This window comes from Homarus americanus, unplaced genomic scaffold (genome assembly GCF_018991925.1).
Source record: "Homarus americanus isolate GMGI-L3 unplaced genomic scaffold, GMGI_Hamer_2.0 scaffold31037, whole genome shotgun sequence".
Classification (NCBI taxonomy): domain Eukaryota; kingdom Metazoa; phylum Arthropoda; class Malacostraca; order Decapoda; family Nephropidae; genus Homarus; species Homarus americanus.
In genome coordinates this window covers 10,673,571-10,695,662 of record NW_024722227.1, presented here as the reverse complement: position 1 = coordinate 10,695,662, position 22,092 = coordinate 10,673,571, and the positions used below count along the sequence as shown (strand labels likewise).

General features: G+C 44.4%; 1 protein-coding gene across 1 annotated transcript in view; it reads left to right on the top strand.

The window, feature by feature from the left end:
* Window positions 1–20,824, top strand: part of LOC121862381 (myb-like protein X) — a 29,049-nt gene extending 8,225 nt beyond the window's left edge. Inside the window, exons 3-12 of the mRNA XM_042360646.1 lie at window positions 3,290–3,379; window positions 4,423–4,559; window positions 5,093–5,381; window positions 6,015–6,144; window positions 6,405–6,897; window positions 7,647–7,867; window positions 9,228–9,348; window positions 9,709–9,828; window positions 16,447–16,572; window positions 19,707–20,824. Coding sequence (XP_042216580.1) covers window positions 3,290–3,379; window positions 4,423–4,559; window positions 5,093–5,381; window positions 6,015–6,144; window positions 6,405–6,897; window positions 7,647–7,867; window positions 9,228–9,348; window positions 9,709–9,828; window positions 16,447–16,572; window positions 19,707–19,826 — 1,847 coding nt within the window. The 3' untranslated portion in view covers window positions 19,827–20,824. The remainder of the gene's footprint in view (window positions 1–3,289; window positions 3,380–4,422; window positions 4,560–5,092; window positions 5,382–6,014; window positions 6,145–6,404; window positions 6,898–7,646; window positions 7,868–9,227; window positions 9,349–9,708; window positions 9,829–16,446; window positions 16,573–19,706) is intronic.
* The last annotated feature ends 1,268 nt before the right edge of the window (window positions 20,825–22,092 follow it).

Genomic DNA, 22,092 nt, shown 5'->3' with positions numbered 1-22,092 from the left:
TCTAAATTCAAATTGGGATTCTGGGAGGAAGTTTTCCGCCTCAGGAAGAAGTCTGTTTAGGAGGACTCGGGCGGTAATCTTGCCAGCTACGGACAGCGGCGAGATCCTGCAGTAGTTGCCACAGTCTGAACGGTTTCCCTTGTTCTTATAAATATTGACGATGTATTCTTAAAGACGCCTCGTCTTTAAAAACTTGGGGATTTCCTCCTTTTCCCATATACTCTCCAGGAGAGAGTGGAGACGGCTGGTCAGCAGAGGTCCTCCTGCTTTATACACCTCGGCTGGGATTCCATCAGGCCCTGAGGCTTTGTTTTTCTTCATCTGTTTGATGGCAGTAGCTACCTCATCCAGGGAGCGAATGTTAGTGCTCTTTCTAGTTGAGGGATGCCTCCTTTGTCTTTAATTAGAGAGTTACCATCGGACGAGAGGCGGGGGGGGGGTCTGCGCCATGAGTAATTGGCCCATAAAATGTTTTAGTGTTATTGAAAAATTCGTGCATTGTGTTGATCTGCAAGTTTTTGCATTTCACATGCTTTATTTTTATACCATTCGTTCTTTAGATTGCGAAGTTCGTGCTCGGTTGACACTTTCTACGTGTGGAAGGTGTCCACTTTGGTCCGAGACTGAGGGTTGTTCTGCCAGTTAGTTAATGCAGCACGTTTATCATCGACGAATACGTTGATTACCGGGTCATTTTCATCAAACCAGTCCTGGTGTATTCTTTCGATCTGGTCGAGGGTCTCTGCAGGTTTTTGTCATGACAGTGTCGAGAATATCCTATTCGGCACTGGGATTTGGGTTGTTTGTTGTTGGGTTGTTTATCAGCCCATGTTCGAGCTGCTCTCTGAAAGCATGTGCTACCGCTGGGTCTTCCAGACGTTTAGTGTTAAAACCTCTTCTGGAGACTTTTTGCCTTAGACGTTTTGGGGCGTAATGAAATGAGAGCTTGGTTCTGATGAGCAGATGATCAGTGTCGCAGTAGTCTGAGCCACGCAAGGCTCGGGTGATGAGGACATCTCGGCGATCACTTTCTCTGACAATGATGTTGTCAAGGAGATGCCAGTGTTTGGATTTTGGGTGTTGCCATGTACCTTTGAACTTGTCGGCCTGCCTAAACAAGGTATTGTTGATAGTGAGGTTGTGTGCAGCATACTTGCTGAGGAGGAGTAGGCCATTGGGATTACAATTGCCGAGTCCATTTCTCCCTATGATTCCCTGCCTAATACCAGCATCTCTACCAACTCTGGCAGTGAAGTCATCAAGGAGCACAACCTTATCTTCCCTGGGGACAGAGGTTAGCATTCATGTCAAGGTAGGCGTAAAAGGATTCCTTGATGGCATCTTCTGCCTCCAGTATTGGGGCGTATGCACTGATGAGGAAGGCATGACATGAGTGATTCAGTGGGACTCTGAGCGTATTGAGGCGCTCGTTGATCCTAACAGGCATTTCAGTTAGCCTGTGTAGGATGAATTGGCGAATGGCAAAGCCAACTCCGTAAATATGGTTTCTCTCCGCTGCAGGCTTACCCTTCCAGAAGAAGGTATAGCCAGACCCCGTTCTGTGAGTCGACCCTCGTCTGGGAACCGGGACTCACTAATGGCTGTTATTTCGATATTATACCTAGCCAGCTCTTTTACCACAAGGGCAGTTCTTTTTTCGGGACGATCATTTGTGCCATTGTCCAGAAGGGTACTGACATTCCATGCAGAGACCATAAGAAGTTGTATGGTTTGTTTTTATTTTGATTTGTGAATATGATTAAGTTTTTGACCGCATAAGGATGACCTAACTGGATGCGGTTCTTGAGGCAGGCTATGTTTAAGGCATCTTTTCTAGCCCACTCCCCATGTGGGGTGAGCGGAGTGGCTCTTCGAAAGGACTGCTCAGTCGCACACTCACAATAACACACCTACACTCACAATAACACACCTACACTCACAATAACACACCTACACTCACAATAACATACCTACACTCACAGTAACACACCTACACTCACAGTAACACACTTAAACTCACAATAACACACTAACACTCACAATAACACACCTACTCACAATAACACACCTACACTCACAATAACACACCTACACTTACAATAACACACCTACGCTCACAATAACACACCTACACTCACAATAACACACCTACACTCACAGTAACACACCTACACTCACAGTAACACACTTAAACTCACAATAACACACCTACACTTACAATAACACACCTACGCTCACAATAACACACCTACACTCACAATAACACACCTACACACCACAGTAACACACCTACACTCACACACACACCCACACAACACACCACACAACACACCCACACCTCACAATAACACACCTACACTCACAATAACACACATACACTCACAATAACACACATACACTCACAATAACACACACACACTCACAATAACATACCTACACTCACAATAACACACCCACACTCACACACACACATAGCATCACACACACACCACACTCACACAACACACACTACACTCACACATAACACACCTACACTCACAATAACACACCTACACTCACAATAACACACATACACTCACAATAACACACATACACTCACAATAACACACCTACACTCACAATAACATACCTACACTCACAATAACACACCTACACTCACAATAACACACATACACTCACAACAACACACCTACACTCACAACAACACACCTACACTTACAATAACACACCTACACTCACAATAACACACCTACACTCACAATAACACACATACACTCACAATAACACACATACACTCACAATAACACACCTACACTCACAATAACACACATACACTCACAATAACACACCTACACTCACAATAACACACCTACACTCACAATAACACACATACACTCACAATAACACACATACACTCACAATAACACACCTACACTCACAATAACACACATACACTCACAATAACACACCTACACTCACAATAACACACCTACACTCACAATAACACACCTACACTCACAATAACACACCTACACTCACAATAACACACCTACACTCACAATAACACACCTACACTCACAACACACACTCACAATAGCACTCGTACCGACATACCAATACCAACAACTCAACATAGACTAACACAACAATCTCCTTTTGTAACTTTTTACGGAATATAGACATACACAGCAACAGCAGGTCTCTGTAACACAGGAACACAGCAACAGGTACAACACACTGGCATGGCTCAACACCTACGGTTAGCACTACTAAAAGTTTTGATTTTCAGGGCGTAGCTCCAGCAAATCCACAGTGATACACCTGGTGTCAAGCCCCTTCCGACAGGTGCAGAGTCATCGGGCACATCAGGAGCGCCTTGGTACGACCCTCTTCCTCCCTCCCTCCCTCCCTCCGTGGCTGCCTGCATGTGCATGCCCCCCTCGCCCGTTCCTTCCCTCGTTACCCACTCCCTAACCCTTCATTCATTCCATACCTCCACATCCTTTCCCTCCTCACACTCTCTCTCCATCCCCATCTCCTCCCTTCAAAGTCACCTTTTCCCTCCATCCTCGCACACTCTCTCCATCCTCATCACCTTCCTCCAATGTCCTCCTCACCATTTCTCTCTTTACCCCGCACCGCTTGGCTTCCTCTGCTTTCTAGGACTATCACTTTCCGAGTTTCTGGCGAAAACGAACACTAATAACACTTTAGAAGTTCTTTTTCTTCGGGTTTCTGTTGGTGTAGACCATCTGCTCTCCAAACTTATTCTACTTGATAACCAGAGCAGAAATAAGCTTTGTGAGTTGTGACGCTGCATGTCTTTACTTTACTCACAAAAACACAATTTTAGTATAAGTGACGTAGTACGTAATGAACTATACAGTACGCTAGCTGACGACCTCACACACACACACACACACACACAAAATGCCACCCCGAAGACCGTGTCTTGAAGTGCTCACCAAAAAGAAAACATGAAAACGACCACTTTACGTATGATTTAATTTCTGTTGACTGAAGGTAAACGCTCGTCAATGTATTGGTAAACCCTCTTCTTCAAAGGTTGTAAATATATGACTTCAACAAGGACCAGTTTATCACTTCAGCAGACTGTCCCGTTTACCTTGTAATAGTCTCCCCCTGACCACAAACTACAACATATGGACACGAACTCTATTACCTCATCTTAATATTCTGGTTATTCTCAAGCTTGCATAATACCTAACCATCTTTGATAACATAATCCTCAAACACAATACAAAAACACGAATGACTACTACCTGTATATTGAGTAGGGAAACGTATAGTATATCGAGATTCAGTTGATAATTATGAATAACATGGAACAGAAGGTTTAAGTACTCTAGTCCAAGAGGATGACCAGATTGTCTTACCTCTATGTACACCTGCGTGATACAGAGGTCCTGGCCGAGCTGGCGTCCATGGCGGTGGCTGCATCTGAAACCGATTCCAGAGACCCGTCTGTGAAGCCCTCAGAAGAGGCCTCTCAGGGAGTCCTCGATGCCGTGGAAGCTGTGATAGCCTCCATAAAGCCAGTGAGTATACTGTCACACCATCATCATCACCCCCTTGAGAAACACACCGTCACCACCACCTCCTTGAAAAACACACCATCATCATCACCACCTCCTTGAGAAACACACCATCATCATCACCACCTCCTTGAGAAACACACCATCATTACCACCTCATTGAGAAACACACCGTCACCACTACCTCCTTGAGAAACACACCGTCACCACCCCCTCCTTGAGAAACACACCGTCACCACCACCTCCTTGAGAAACACACCATCATCATCACCACCTCCTTGAGAAATACACCGTCACCACCACCTCCTACAAGTCCTCTACAGCCGCGATAATTCTCTATTTACTTTAAATAACAAATTGCAGCCATTTCCATTCACCCAAGTCGAAGTCTTTTATTCAAGAAATAACCAGACGCTGAATTTTGTAACCTTGAGTTCTTTTAATACGTTGACGAAAAGGTCCATGTATGACGTTGTCTTCCGGTGAGTAATTATTCTTGCAAGCATTTACTTTTCTCTCTTTTTTTGTTTTTTTAGCAATCCGAGGCAGAGACACCAGCTGGTACTGATTCTAGTAGCCAGGGCGGTACTAGTGCAGGCGCTGAAGGTGATGCCGATGGTGACAGCGAGGGTGATGCAGCTGAGACAGGCAATGAAACCACGAGGAACGACCAGGCCAGCGGGACTGCGGAAGTTAGTGAGGCCGAAGACCCCCCCAGCAGCAACACCTCCACCACTACTACTAATTCACCAATCGAAGCGGCAGTCGCTGACGAAGGTGATCAGGAGACCTCTGAAGAACCAGACACGAAGGAACCCGAGGAGAGTAAGTAAGAGGAAGGGGAAGGAGGAAAGGAGGAAATGGGGGGAGAAGAGGTGGAATAAGAAGAGAAGAAAGGTGGTGTAAAGGAGAGTTAAGGAAAGAACGGGAGAAGAATAGATGCGTTGGAGAAAGAGGAGAGTAAGAGAGGAAACAAAGAAGGATGCGGTGTTTGAGAGGAAAGTAAAGATGACCGTAAAGATTAAGATACATAGAAGATGAAGGGAGAGAACAATGGTGGGGAGGTACATAGAAGAAAAGAGAAGGGTGAAACGTGAGAGAGTCGGTATGCAAGAGAAGTAGGACAGGAGGGTGAAAGAAGGAGGGAAGGAAGGTGGAAGAAGGAGGGCAAGGAGTAACGTAGCAGGGTGGTGGAGAAGTTATAACTGTGGACATTAGATTCTGGTCATCTGTGTTGCGGACCAAGTGTTACTTTTGTACTGCAATACGGGGTCATTACTGTAATTATGTACTCAATACGTTGTTGGTTAGATTTCCTATTAAATTAAACCCACACACTTTAAATGTATTAATATAGATGTAAAACCAATGGAATAAAAAAGCGTATTACATTAAATTTCAACGAATAAACCTACATGTCTGGAAATGAAACTTATTGCCATCTCCTTCACTTCACAGAGAAACCCCTGACCAAGGAGGAGCAAAAGGCTGTGGAGAAATACAACGGCGTCACCGACAAGCTCGTTCACGTAGTGTCGGAGTCCCTGAAGAAGAAGGTGGACTCCCTGCCCGTCACCCTGGACGAAGCGTGAGTCCTCCATATTAGACACTTCTACACATCTGATGTTATTTGACATTTACACTGAGAAAAGTAACCATTTTATACAGGAGTCAGATATCATTATTATTATTATTATAATTACTGTTATTAGCATTGTTACCACTGCAGTACTATTACCATTACCGCCATCGTCATTAATCATCATAATCATCATCATCATATTTATCACACGAGAGGCAAATACCGTGCATTAATATCTTATCTCCCTCTCCGCCTTCATCCACTAGGGCCCTGATAACTCTGGAGGAGGTCGACGTTGAAGCTGAAGCTGAACCTGAACCTGAAGTTCCCATTCCTCAACCTAATGACAAAGGAGATAAGAGGAGGAGGAAGAACAACAACAACAGAAACAGGAATGCGAATAAAAAAACTATGCAAGGATCTGAAGACGATGACGAAGTTGTAGAACACAACAATAAGAGAAAAATCAACAGTGGGGAGGTAGAGAAAACTGAGAAACGAAAGAGAAAACAGAAGAACAAGAGGAAAAACAAGAACAATAACGCACAAAAAACAGAAGAAGGAGAAGAAGAAGGAGAAGTAGCTGATGAATCGAACGATAACAACAAGAGGAACAGGAAAAAAAATAAGAAGGGCAAGAAGCAGCAGAGGAAACACAACAAGAACAAGAGAAAGAAGAACAAGAAGAACAAGACAGATGAGGAGGAGATTACGAGAGAAGCCAAGGCTCTGGAGGAGGACCAGGAGACTCGGGAAGAGGTAAAGGAAGCTATTACTGACGGAGGACAGACAAACGTTCTTCTGTTGTATAACTTTTATAAGGTGTTGTACAGTAGGTGAAGCGGACCTCAGTCCCAATAATACCAATCTAACCTAAACATCAAGGTTGGAGCTTATTAGGATTGAGTTCCACTAGATAGGACAGAAGTCCGTTAAAACTGGGACCTATAACGACTTGGGCCCATTAGGAAAAGGGTTTAGTTTCAGTAGTTAGGTTAGGCTGGGGGCTATCTAGGACGGGGCAAATCTAAGCAGCCAATCTTCTAGTCATGTCACTGTACGGTGTATACAAACGCCAGACGCTCTTGATTTCCCTTACTGGCACTGTTATCGAAAAACAAAGTCTAAAAATTCAGTCCGCAGTTGACGGTCAGCATTGTCCCTCTCCAGTAAATGCAGGAGAATGCCCCCCCCCCCCAACCCACACACACATAGTGCCTCTTGATTGTGGACAGTAATTAAGAGATATTGACACGATGTTTCTTGTCTCAGGAGAGTAAGTGACAGTTTCAAACGTGAAACTTCTCTCTTATAAAAAATGTTAGCCAGTCCTTCTCAGACAATCTAAGTTGTAATAATATTAATTTCTCATTTAGCATCTTAGTCGAAATTTATTGAAAGTTATTAGATAAGTCTATATTCAATAACTAAACCAGTTGTACCTAAAACGTGAAAACTAGATGTTTATCATACAAATTTCTTTAAAGATTGTTCTTTTTTTCTGACAGAGTGATGCTGAGGTCACCGCGGCGGAAGGTCGCAGGAAGAACCAACCCAAGAGAAATAATAAAGAGGGTAAAAGAGGGAAGAACGGGAACAGGAAGAACAAGAATAAGGATAAGAACAACAGCAAGAAAGATAAAAGGAACAGAAACAAAAAGAACAGGAAGAATAAGAATGATAACCCAAAGAGTCGCTCGGAAACGATAGAAGTAGAAGGAAGAGAAGAGTAAGTAGTCACGGCCTGTTTGTTGGCGTGTGTTGCTCTACTTCTAAACAATATATATATATATATATATATATATATATATATATATATATATATATATATATATATATATATATATATATATATATATATATATCTTGATAAAATCACACGGAAAATGGAAACAAATACCTTAGCTTTCGTCTTTATTGTGGATTTATGAATATATATATATATATATATATATATATATATATATATATATATATATATATATATATATATATATATATATATATATATATATATATATATATATATATAATCAACGACCTCACCAGCAAGGAATCGAACCCTCGACCTACTGGGTGTGACTAGGGAACGCTTACCGGCTGGATTCGGTAAAATGCTACTGACACCACATAAGAGGCACGGGCAGTTTCCCATTGAGGTTCACGGCGCCATCAGCTCGATGAACAGGCTTTGTGTGAAATATAACAGAGTCTAGAACTGCTTTTAGTGTCCTTGTGGCCTAGCCGGTAAGCGTTCCCTAGTCACACCCAGTAGGTCGAGGGTTCGATTCCTTGCTGGTGAGGTCGTTGATTATATGTTCAAAGTCCGCGTGTTATATGGACTAAAAATGAAGTATATATATGTACCTCGCGTTTCATACCAGCTGGATTCGGTAAAATGCTACTGACACCACATAAGAGGCACGGGCAGTTTCCCAATGAGGTTCACGGCGCCATCAGCTCGATGAACAGGCTTTGTGTGAAATATAACAGAGTCTAGAACTGCTTTTAGTGTCCTTGTGGCCTAGCCGGTAAGCGTTCCCTAGTCCCACCCAGTAGGTCGAGGGTTCGATTCCTTGCTGGTGAGGTCGTTGATTATATGTTCAAAGTCCGCGTGTTATATGGACTAAAAATGAAGTGTATATATATATATATATATATATATATATATATATATATATATATATATACCTGTATATATATATCTTGATAAAATCACACGGGAAAAGGGAAACAACGGAGCACCTTAGCTTTCGTCTTTATTCAAGACATCTTCAGAGGCAACTGGATTACATGGACAGAGAGAGGCTTAAATATACAGGGTGACCTTAAAAGCATGAGGCCAGGTCATAATGATGTCATCCACTAATCCCCACACCAGTTTTAGTTTATCATTTATACAGGATTAGATTTATAAATTTCTAGGTTCTCCGTCCCTATCCCAGCGTGTGTTTGCGTGTGTACAGTTAACTGCAGAAGCGCAAAAGGTAAGGTATAAGGTATTCGTAACTAGATAATACTGCTACAGCAGTGCTTCACTGTAACTACAAAGACATGAGTAGCAGCATAACGAGTGTTGTGTCCCACAGGTCAGGGCCAATGTTGCCTACCCAGGAGGAAGTACAGGCCAGTAACGCCCGCGTCACAGGTTTCACCAAGCTGTCAAGAAACGGAGACGTCTCGGTAGACCTATCTGGCAAAAACCCAAAGGTAAGTCCTCATCCTCTTGTTGGTTCTTGTATCTCACTGGTATCAAACGGATGATGGATGAGGTCAACAATATTAGTCCCTCACACCCTCTGTTTTCTGACCATTATTCCCCACTGCTTCAACATGTGTATCTCAGTGCATCTCAGCTGAAACTCAGCCCCCCTTTCCACTCTCACAAACACACGTGTACCTATGCAGCCCCTCCTGACAGCCTCTCCTTTATCTTTCTTCTTCCTTCCATCTTTCCACAACCACCCCTCCACCCTTCATGCCTCAACCATCCCCCCCAACACCTCCATTTTGATCCCCACCTCATTTCTGGGGTCGTGTGACTCATGTATCGTCTCCCTGTGTGTACAGTTCGAGGCAAGCGTCATCGTGGGACCTCTGACCGTACAGTTGGCGAACAACAGTCGAGCCCTCACCAGGTCCGAAGTCTCAGCGAATCTGGAAGCCAAGATCAGCTTCAGAGTCAGGGAGGTGAGTAGCACTCCTTTTAGCTGGAGAGATAACACTAGAATGTTACCGCGACCACCAGTGCTGGTGTTAAATTGGTGAGGGTTTGAGGCAGCGCTGTTAAAGTCAGAGGCAGGGTTTTAGGTAGACCAACTGTTCAACTTAAAGTCACTGGTGTAGTATAAGTCAATGTTAGAGCTAAAGTTAATTTAGAAATCACAATATACTGCAAGTTGGAGTCAGAGTCAAACGTGGAGTCAGATTCAATCAATGTTAAAATTCAGGTCAAATTCGGATCCAAAGTTAAAGTCAGTCAGGTTAAGTTATTTTCAGTTTGAGAGTAAATTTGACGGATAAAATCAGTGTTAAAAACAAGGTCAGATTTACAATTAAGCCAAATTAATTTTTCTGTTGTTATAATACAATGTGTGTGTGTGTGTGTGTTCACAGTGTGGTGTAATGCGTCTAATGAGGCAGCATTATGTTAGTGTTAAGGTGCAAGCACTGCTTGCTTCCTCTCGCTTTCAGCTACCGCCGCTGGCTAGACCCCGTGGCGAACAGGGAAGCAACTTGCATAAGCCTTCCCCTGCCAGTAAACAGCCTGTTCACCATCAATACTTCTGCTGTGCCTCCTCGTGGCAACACACGGTAACTGGGTGCCTCGTGGGCCCAGGCTAGACCAGCAGGGGATCTCGGAGCAGCAGTGGGCCCCAGAGAGACGGTGCAAAGGCCCACTGGCATGTGGACACGTATTGGCGACTACCAACCACTGCCCCGCTGCCTTGTGGATTAACCTTGGGAGGTACAAGACTACTGTAGCAAACCACAAGCGAAAGATCGGCGGTGGAGCCCCGCAACAGGCAGACATGATTACAGAGCTCCAACAAGACCCCAACGGTGGTGTAGGCGGAAGAGGTGACCAACATAGGAACCCAACGACGACACCGGCAAATGAAGGCAATGCGTGATGGACAGGCTATTAAGGCAAAGCCCAACAAACTGGGCTATAGGCAGTCCTTTGCAACTCTCCCTTTCCCCAGTCGTTGCAACTGCTTGCACCACTGGATCAGGAAAATGGAGAACCAAGATGTGTGGTTGCAGCCTGCGCTACCATCTCACCACATAAATCAACTCACGCGCAGCCAGCATCCAGCTCACCATACTTCTCACCAACATCAAAATACTTATACCCCCATAAGTCCTATGGCGACAGACGAATGGCGACGGGGAGAGGCAGAGATGACTGCCAGGAGTCTCTAGTCACAACTCTGCACATGGGCGGCACAGAGAAAATGGTCGTTTATGCACTGGGATCTGGCCAGCAGTGCAATCCGGTCCTGTCTGTGCGACTAAGCAGCCCTTTCGAGGAGCCACTCTGCTCATCCCACATGGGGAGGGTGCTAGAAAAGGTGTCCTAAACATAGCCTGCCTAAAGAACTACCCTGACTGGGAAACCGCACCCAGTAAGATCATCCTTATGCGGTCGAAAACACAATCATAATCACAGATCAAAGCAAAAACAAACTAAACACCCTCTTATGGACGCTAGACGGAATGTCAGGACCCTTCTGGATACTGGCACAAATGAGTGTCCCAAAAGAAGAACCGCCCTTGTGGTAAAAGAGCTGTCTAGGTATAACATCGACATAGCAGCCATTAGTGAGTTCTGGTTCCCAGACGAGGGTCGACTCACAGAACGGGGGTCTGGCTATACCTTCTTCTGGAAGGGTAAGCATGCAGCGGAGAGAAACCACATTTACGGAATTGGCTTTGCCATTCGCCAATCCATCCTACATAGGCTAACTGAAATGCCTGTGGATCGACAACCGCGTAATGACGCTCCGAGTCCCACTGAATTACTCATGTCATGCCTTCTTCATCGGTGCATACGCCCCAACACTGGTTGCAGAGGATGACATCAAGGAGACCTTTTATGCTGACCTAAACAGAGTGCTAACCACTATCCCCAGAGAAGATAAGGTTGTGCTCCTAGGTGACTTCAATGCCACAGTTGGCAGAGATGCTGACATAAGGCAGGGAATCATTGGGAGAAACGGAGTTGGCAATTGTAATCCCAATGGCCAACTCCTCCCCATCAAGTATGCTGCACACAACCTCACTATCACCAACACTTTGTTTAGGCAGGCTGACAAGTTCAAGGGTTCTTGGCAACACCCACAATCAAAACATTGGCATCTCATTGACTACATCATTGTCAAAGAAAGAGATCGCTGAGATGTCCTCATCACCCGAGCCATGCGTGGCTCAGACCACTGTGACTTAGATCATCGGTTCAGCAGAGCCAAACTCTCCCTTCACGTCGCCCCAAAACGGCAAAGGCAACAAACCTCCAGAAGAGGCTTAACACTAAGTGTCTGGAGGATCCAGAGGTAGCACATGCTTTCTGAGCAGTTAAAAATTGGGCTGATAAACAACCCAACAACAAATAACCAAACTCCCTGTGCCGAATGGGGACGCATCAAGGCTGTCATTGCAAAAAACCTGCAACGAGACCCTCGGCTTGATCAAAAGAAATCACCAGGATTGGTTTGATGGAAACGACCTGGAAAACAACGTGCTCGTCGGTGATAAACGTGCTGCCTTAACTGACTGACAGAATAACCCTAAATCTCAAATGAAAGGTGATACCTTCCACAAGCAGAAAGCGACGGCCCAGTGCAAACTTCGCAATCTAAAGAGCGAATGGTTGAAAAATAAAGCATGTGAAATGCAAACATTTGCAGATCAGTTCCTCTAAAACAATATAAGGCCCAACTACTCATGGTGTAGCCCCCCTCCACTCACCCAATGGTAAATCCCTAATTAAAGACAAAGAAGGCATCCTTCAGCACTGGAAGGAGCACTCCCATTTGCTGCTCAACCGAAACACCGATGTGGATGTCCTGACTACCCAGCAGGTCCCTCAGCATCCAGAGCTGACCCATCTCAGCTGTCTTACATCCCTGGACGAGGTAGCTACTGCCATCAAGCAGATGAAAAATAACAAAGCCACAGGGCCTGGTGGAATCCCAGCTAAGGTGTATAAAACACGGGGACGTCTGCTTATCAGCCACCTCCACTCACTCCTGGAGAATATATGGGAGGAGAAATCCCTCAAGCTCTTTAAAATGCCACGATCATCAATATTTATAAGAATAAGAGAGACCGGTCAGACTGTGGCAACTACCGCAGGATCTCACTGCTGTCTGTAACTGGCAAGATTATCAGCCGAGTATTCCTAAACAGACTTCTTCCTGAGGTGGAAAATTTCCTCCAAAATCTCAATGTGTCTTTAGACCATTACTTGGCACCACTGACATGATCTTTGCTGCCCGCCAGATACAGGAAAAGTGCAGGGAACAGCACTGTGACTTGTGCATGGCCTTCATTGACCTTACTAAGAACTTCGACTCTGTCAACAGGGATTAACAGGGAAGCCTTTTGGCGGACCCTCAGTCGTTTTTGCTGCCCACCAAAATTAATTGTTATTGTGAGGCAACACCACGATGGCATGAATGGCAGTGTCCTGTACAATGGCACCCAGTCTCAGTTCTTTTTCACCCAGACGGGGGTAAAACAAAAAGTTGAGCCAGTGCCAATTTAGCCGGCGGGTGGACACCCATTACCAGATGATGGGACTATTCAACATAAGATGACTCCAAGCAGGAACAAAGGTATCAGGAACTTCCATCACTGAACTTCAATATGTAAAAGACCTCACGCTCATCACTCACTCTGAACACGACCTACAGTAGATCCTGAACATCTACGCATATGCGTATGGACACTTCAGCCTTGAGTTGAATGTATGTAAGACTCAGATTCTCTTTCAGCCTGCCCCCTCGTTCAGCCACACCTCCACCATCCATCCAGCTTAACGGTACTACCCTCTCTAATGTTACCCACTTTCAGTATCGGCTCCCACCTGTCCACCACTACAGACATCAATGAAGAGATTCAACATCGGATCAGATGTGCATCTCAAGCCTTTGGCAGACTCCGAACACGTGTCTTCAGCTGGATGAAGCTGAAACTATCTACAAAGTTGCACGTATATCGAGCAGTGGTCCTCCCCACCCTGCTATATGGCAGCGAGACATGGGTCACATATAGGAGGCACCTCAAGGCACTTGAAAACTTTCACCAATGTAGTCTACGTTCCATCCTCCGAGTTTGCTGGGAAGACAAGAGAACAAATGCTAGTATTCTTGCTGACACCAACTGTAGGAGCATCTAAGCTACCATTATTGATGAACAACTACTTTGGACTGGCCACGTTACCTGCATGAACGACAGTAGACTGCCAAAGCTGTTACTTTATAGTCACCTAACAAATGGTAAACATAACGCTGACAGACAACGGAAAAGATACACCATAAGGAGTCTTAAGACAAACCTGAAGACGTGCCAAATCGACCCCCTCACCTGGGACATGATCACTTCACACCGTAACGCTTGGAGGAGCACCACACGAGAAGGTGTCAATATTTTCGTATTAGCCTGACTGCATACCGAGGCAAATAAGCGCCAGCACCGGAAAGTCACTGCCGCCGCCCCTCCCACAAAATCTGTGGACAGCCCGTGGATCCCGAATCAGCCTCCTTAGTCACCTCAGAGCTCACTAACGATAGTGATATCCTTAATAACTCCTATCATTGTATCATAGCTGGATGATCGTATACTCGATTCCGAGTAACAGAAAAGTAGTAGCGGGACCCCGTTGCAATGGCAATGTATGCAATTGGCCTATCAGTGCTCCAACAAGAAATAAAATTTGAAACAACTGGGGTCAAACAAGTGGCATATGCTGATGACCTTACAGGAGCAGGAAAAGTGGAGTGCATCAAAAAGTGGTGGGACCTGGTAACATCGCGAGGTCCACAAATAGGGTACCACCCAAACGCTAGCAAGTCCTTCCTCATCGTGAAGCCAGAACATTATGAACGGGCTTTGGAGGTTTTTGGCGGAAGTGAGGTCAAAATAACTAAGGACGGCCAAATACATCTAGGCGCAGTAATTGGCACTACGGACTTCAAGACCGAGTACGTAGCGGGAAATGTGAATGAGTGGGTTAGCGAAATCCAAGCTCTATCTGAGATTGCTAACACAGAGCCACATGCGGCCTTTGCAGCATTCACCCATGGAGTCAAGCATCGCTGGAACTACCTGATGCGTACCATCCCTGAGATCGGACCCCTCCTCCACCCTCTGGAAGAAGCTATCAGTGTCAAGTTCATTCCCAAACTAGTGAAACACCCTGACTTAACCCCAGCAGAAAGAACACTTCTTGCACTTCCACCAAGACTGGGAGGGATGGGACTAACTAATCCAGAGGAGATTGCTGACACTGAACATCAAAATTCACTTAAGCTCACGGCAGCCCTCACTGACCACATAATAGCCCAGAATGCAACAGGGGAAGTGGACACCAGCGAAGTAAATAAGATCCGTAGGTCCATTACAACAGATCGGCAGCACTGCCAAAATGACATGTTGCAGCAACTATTGCTGCAGGTTCCAGAAAATTTGACAAAAAAAGTAGCTATAGCGCAGGAGGTGGGCGCCTCGAACTGGCTAACTACGTTACCGATAAGGGCAAATGGTTTCAGCCTTAACAAACAAGAATTTACAGATGCCATTGCTCTAAGGTAGGGTTGGCCAGTAGATGGTTTGCCCTCCCAATGCGTGTGTGGCTCTTCCTATGATGGCGATCACGCCATGGTCTGCAAGAAGGGGGGCTTCATATGCATGAGGCATGACGAGGTAAGGGATCTCACAGCAAATATGTTGAAGGAAATCTGCCGGGACGTCATGGTAGAACCGACCCTCCTTCCACTGGATGGCGAGATCTTCCAACACAGGACTTCAAACACATCTAACGAAGCCCGTGTGGACGTCAGTGCTCGAGGATTCTGGACGCGGGGACAGCGAGCTTTCTTCGACATCAGGATTTTTGATCCCATGGCCGCTTGTCACCGTAACCTAGCTCTCGATGCTGCACATAGGAGGAACGAGAACGACAAGAGAAGGGCATATGGGGAGAGAATTCAAAATGTTGATCAAGGCAGCTTCACTCCTCTAGTGTTCACAACCTCTGGTGGGATGGGCCCAAGTGCAAGATGTTTCTACGCCAGACTCGCGGAGTTGATCTCCGAACAGAAGCAGCAGCCCAGAAGTTATGTTACAGCCTGGATGAGATGTCGACTGTCCTTCTCTCTCCTTCGGTCGGCTTTGCTCTGCCTCAGGGGAACGAGAGCTTCTGCCCCTACTCAGACAACTGCTGCAGATATTGACTATGAGGCTACAGTCACTGAATGCCGCATAGATCTGCGGCTCAACTAATTTAACACAGATAGGATAGCTACTTATGCATTAGGATATTTAATATTAAGGTAATAAAATGGTGGCGAAGGTATGGCTATTGGGGGAGGCTGGAGGCCATTTTATTTTTTTTATTAAGTAGTAGTCGTAGTAGTAGTAATAGTAGTCGGAGTAGTAGTTGTTGTGTGTGTGTGTGTGTGCACGCTCATGTGCAGGAGGATTAGTAATTACGGATGCAAGACACCCTAATGCATGATAAGGAATTTTGCACAGCGTATGTAACTTGACGTCCAAACATACTCTAATAACCTCCTCTTCCAGACTCGTGGCCGTGAGAAGCTGAAGCTGATCAGCCTAGACATGACCAAGATGACCCCGAGTGAGGTCAACGTGCTCCACTCTGGCCTGGAGTTGGAGCCTCAGCTGGTTACTTTAGTCCGGGAGCAGGTCAGTGTTCCACAACCACCCCGATGGTTGTTGTGACTAGTGATATCTCCTGTCTCTTTTGGACCCGAATTCAGAACAGTGATTTGAAACCGCATGAAGGTTTAAACCAAGGATCGAGCGATGATTGAAGATTGTTGGCATTCAGAACGCTGGCTTGAGCTAACACAAAGATCGGAATTGTCGAACCTCGCGTTAATCCAGCCTGGAGGCAGATTTAGCAGTTGATCTTTCAAGCAAGTCAACATGAATTTTGACAGAGCGCGGTTTTCGGCGATATTATCAAATTGGAAATTTTGTAGAGAGAAGACTGGTAGAGAGGCAGAGTCCTATCAATTTTTATGATGACACGCAATTTAAACAACGATATAGGTTCAGCAAGGGAGATACTTTCCGTGATATGGAGCATCTACTTGACAGACCTGTTGGCTATGGTTCACCTCTACCTTCCATTCATCAGCTGATGATTGCTTTGAGATTCTTCGCAAAGAATAGTTTCCGAATAAGAAAGATTCTGGTTACTGAACGAGTTATGGTAATGCGCTACAACACTTTCGTGTTTAGGGTCCATGAAGATCAAGCAGGTAAATGTAAAGAACGCTGACGCTTCTTTATTTTGAGTGTTTTTCTTTAGGAAAACTAGTTTGATCTATTTTCAATATAATTGAATCAATGCTGAGTGCATTTTGATTTTAATGTATTAACAAAGGAAAGTCTTTTCTTAACATTACTAATCAGGGGATTGTGGGGTTAAAGGAACAGAAAGAAACCTAACCTAACTGAACCTAGCCAGGTTACTACGCCCTGCATTGATTCATCTTGTTTTGGTTATGAATATTGACACCTGTCCCGGATTATATCTACAATTTGAATGTAATTGTTCTTCCTCTATGAATTTCTTTAGCATATAAAAACACAGCCACGTTCTAACACAGTACCATAAATCATTATAATTTGATCATAATTTGATTGTAGTTATAGTAATAAAAGTAACTTATGATGTACAAGGAGAGAGTTCTCCACCTCCGTAAAAATTCGTCGAGTCATAGTTGCCGCCATAATCTTGTAAACATTACTCTCGATGGTGACTGGCTTTCGTAATGGTGTAGATGAAACGTGATTGGCTGGAATTTCAGTGTTCGAATCCTTGCGTGGAATTGAAGAAAATGCAACAGATTACCCGATCCGGGATTCAAGTCGATGTTCTGAATATGGGTAATCCACTGCAGGAAATCTCTGCCCCAGGAATCCTGATTCGCACGCCTGAGCCGAGCTCAAATCCCGGGCTCAAACTACCGTTCTGAATTCGGGCCTTGGCGACTTGCTTATAATTATCTCTTGGCTAGTGGCTAGTACTGTCCCCTGGCTAGTGGCGAGTACTGTCCCCTAGCTAGTCGCTAGTACTGTTTCCTGGCTAGTGGCTAGTACTGTCTTTTGGCTAGTGATATTGCTTGGCTAGTAATGTCTTTTAGGTCAAGCTTCTTTCTTCGTTAAAGCTCTCGAACGAGCCGAAATTCTCAGCTAGTTGTGTGCAAAGTTAAGCCGTCAACGCCTACTAATTTGCCTCATGGATGGTGATCACTGAAAAAATACAGCTTGTGTGTTTTGACATTTTGAGATATAAACATGCAACTAGGATTTTAAATTTAGCATTCATGGGAAAATGCACCCAAAAGAGTAGTGTAATCCCACTATACTTCATTTTCTAACTAGGTTAACTTGTGGGGTTTTGAGATATTAGTTCACACTCAGGATGGGTTGGAGAAAGGAAACTCACAATGTGCTCTGTGTATACATACTGTATTGGATGTACAATGCTTGGTGCTGGGGAGTGGCAGCGTGGTTACAGGCGTGGAGTACAGTAGAGAGAGCTGGTTGGGGAGGGTGCTCAGAGGAGGACACGCAGCTTGTGGGGCGCCATAGTCGCCGGCGAGAGCGAGAACCACCAGGCAGGAGCAGAGGATGTGTTGCTTGCTGGTGGCTGTAGGTAGAAGAAGGCAGGTCACGGCGGGGTGAGGTCTTATATAGCGGGGGTAGGCGTGGTTTGATAGTTGACCTCCGCCTTGTTAGGCGGCGCTAGTTGCCGACCTAGACCACTAGGGGTAAGCTGGGGAATTCGAAGAGGGTCGGCTAGTCAGTGACAAACGGCAGTTGAAGTTGTAGGAGAGATATCCACTACAGACTCAGAGATTATGCACCTAGGCTCTGGTCTAGAGCTTGCGGGACGACTTTACCTAAGTGTGAATCAGATTATGTTAGGGTTCGTTGTATATACAGAATTTTTTCTGGATAGTATTAAATTACAGTATTGTGAATAGGGATCCGAGTCTATTTTCTAACATGGCAACCGAGATGGTAATGGCGGAGGAGACGGTTAACACCAGAATCAGTGGAAAAAAAAATGCACGAAATATAAACACTGTTTTTGGTGTTATCCGTCTCCTCCACTATTACCCCAAGAATTTCTGGCGTATCAACAACTATCATGAACCTAGAGATGTGAATCTAAACTCACAGACCTACGGGTTATGGTTGTTTTAACTGTTGAGTTACCCCGAACACAAAATACAGATTTCTTTCTCAGTAGCTCATCATCACCAAGCATATGGAATAAGACAGTAGTAGGGCAGACTCTCATGTAACGTAGCTTCTACTTTTTTTTCAGTTCAGTTGCCTGTTTCTTGCAAGAACATTATCTAATTGCCATATCCTTTACTTCACAATTCATGAAATGACAGAGAAACATTTCCCTCTTTGCTCGATCTTCGCTCATCAATTTCACTGTTTCAGATGACTTGGTATTGCTCACGTCCTGAGCTTGGTACTTATGAGCTATAGGTAATCAGTCATCCGGTTCATCCATAGAACAATCTATCTCTCTTGCCAAATTCAATTTTAGTATTTCCACAGCACATAATCAATACAAAGCGCTCAGAGTTCCCTTCTCTCCGTTTAACACTCTTGACATCACAAGCCATATAAAAAAGTAATAATTTTTTTTTGATACTTGGAACAAATCTGTCTGTTCTGTAAAATTTGATACCCAATAATCCAGTTTGTGCATTTAAGGTGATATAACAATTTCGTAGATAAATACTAATGAAGTATAGTACTTAATGTCCCTTTCTCCCTGACAGATGGTGCTGGCTGTGGATGAGGAACGCATAGGCCGCATCGTAAGTAACGAAGTGGAAACCGTGCTGCTCAAAGACAATGTCATCCAGAACCTGGAAGATCATCCTTCCCTCAAGCAGTAACCTTCTACTCTTTATGACATACATACAGACCTCATGAGTCTTATTTTTCACTTTATCAGATATGTTACTTAACTCTCAAGTTATGTAAACTGCACCTACATACGTGCCCACATGTGTCCCCCACTGAACCAGTTTAATGAAGCTAATCCTTCATGTGTATATTCTACCAGCACCCCATATCCCGTCCAATGACTGATGAGAGACCCAGATATGCAGTGTTAACCTTACGAATTTTTTCTCGTTGCTCAACTAATGCATCTATCTGTAGCACCTCTACAGTGTAAGGCTTCGCCGGCGGTGACCGGTGAGCAGACAGGAGAGGGGTGCCTCCACCACTAACGAAGTCATTATATTATACTCCCGCTGTTGTGTTTCATCCTTCTTGACGTCCGAAAGAACAAGACCTCTCATACTGCACAACCACGATAGTATCAACGTTGAAATATTCCCCGATGACGATAGTCACGCTGAAGCTGACGATGTTCGAGCTACTGGTCCTGAAGCTGAATAGGTCAAGTTTCGAAGCTGAGGTAGTGGATGATACAGCGGGCAACACTGAGGGCGACGCTGCCCCCCTGTGTAACACTGTCTTATCTGGCGATGGAAATACTTTGGCTGCCGGTCACTATTCAGTCAGGCTAGACTCTTTACTATCTATTTCCGGGTCAGATTTCTACTATTGACAATGTCGACTCGGGCAACCATTAAATGTACTGTACAGTCAATTCTTCTTGGAAGATCCTTAATACCGCTTTTCTATGGCGGAAAAAAATATACATGTAATAAGGACACAAGCTTAAAACATAAGTGCATCACATTCTCATTATAATAACATTTTCACATAGGTCATCCCTATTGCCACATTCTTACTTTGTGTAAATAGTGTGACAAAAACCATTATCATGTGTATTTTATTTAATATTTATTTATAAGTATTGTGTGAAAGCTTTTACACGTACGGGCAATTAAACGCATAATAAATACTTAATAAAACTGCATTGTGTAAAAATTTTCTTCGTAACCATTGTAACAGGGTTTAAATGTAAAGAGGTAATACTGTAGTGACACAGTAAATTACACCGAGAGGAAAAAAATAAAGAAGTACTAAGATCGACAAAAACTTCAAGAGAAAGTACTTAAAATTTATAGAACAAAGGAAAAGGAGATACTTTGGTAATACAATTAGGGACGAGGGGATAATAGACATATAAATGGAGGGCCAGGGACGGGCAGAGACTGGGATGAATGAATGGAATTAAAAACTGAGTCACCAGAGATAGGTAATGTCTAGGAGGTCTCGTAAAACAGCACATACACGTTTAGAGTGGAGGACTGTGGTCGCCAACCCTCAGATATGAGGATGGCAGACACTTTTGATTGCTTGAGTGATTGATACCAGCGAACAGAAGTCACCAAGGTGGAGGGTATAAAAACAAGGTATTTATACCCTTAATTTTCCCGAGGTTTAGGGTCTGTGCATTATACATATCCCAGTTCCTAAAGTTGACTAAAACACGATTCACAGTACATGTTAAAGAATGAGTATTTGAATGTACCACACACAAGGGATACTGGTGTCCCCAAATATAGCTGTATACGGCATAAAAAATATAATTTACTTACTACAATAACAATGCTGATCAAAGAGTAAAGTCATTAACATATTACACAGTGGGAGAAACGACTCAGCTGGCGGTCATAACGTAAGACTAGGCCCTAGTGTTTTGGTGTAGAGAGTAAGATGGTGTAGTGAATAATATTAGAGGTTATCGTCTATCTCCCTCTCTAACATTTATTCTACTTCTTTGTGCCTCCTTTCTTTCATTTCCTCTTTCTGTCTCTTTCTACCTTTCTTCTCTCTGCTCCTATCTACAGGTCTTCCTCGGATATATCCTCTCATCTGGGTACGTGACCATATAAGGCAGCTTTTACACTCCCCAGCAGGCGTCTGAGTGCTGGTGGCCTCCCGCTCTTCTTGGCCTCCCACTCTCCCTGGCCTCCCATCCTCTCTGGCCACCCTCTTCCCCCTGGCCTCCCGTCCCCCATCTTCCTTGGCCTCTCGTCCTCCCTGGCCTCCCTTCCGCCCTGGCCTTCCATCCCTCTTGACCTTCCATCCTCCTTGGCATCCCGTCTATCACCGTCCTCCCTGGCCTCCCATCTTTGTTCGAGCCTTCTTCAAACGGAGTTTCCAGTGTGTGTGTGTGTGTAATAATAATAATAATAATAATAATAATAATAATAATAATAATAATAATAATAATAATAA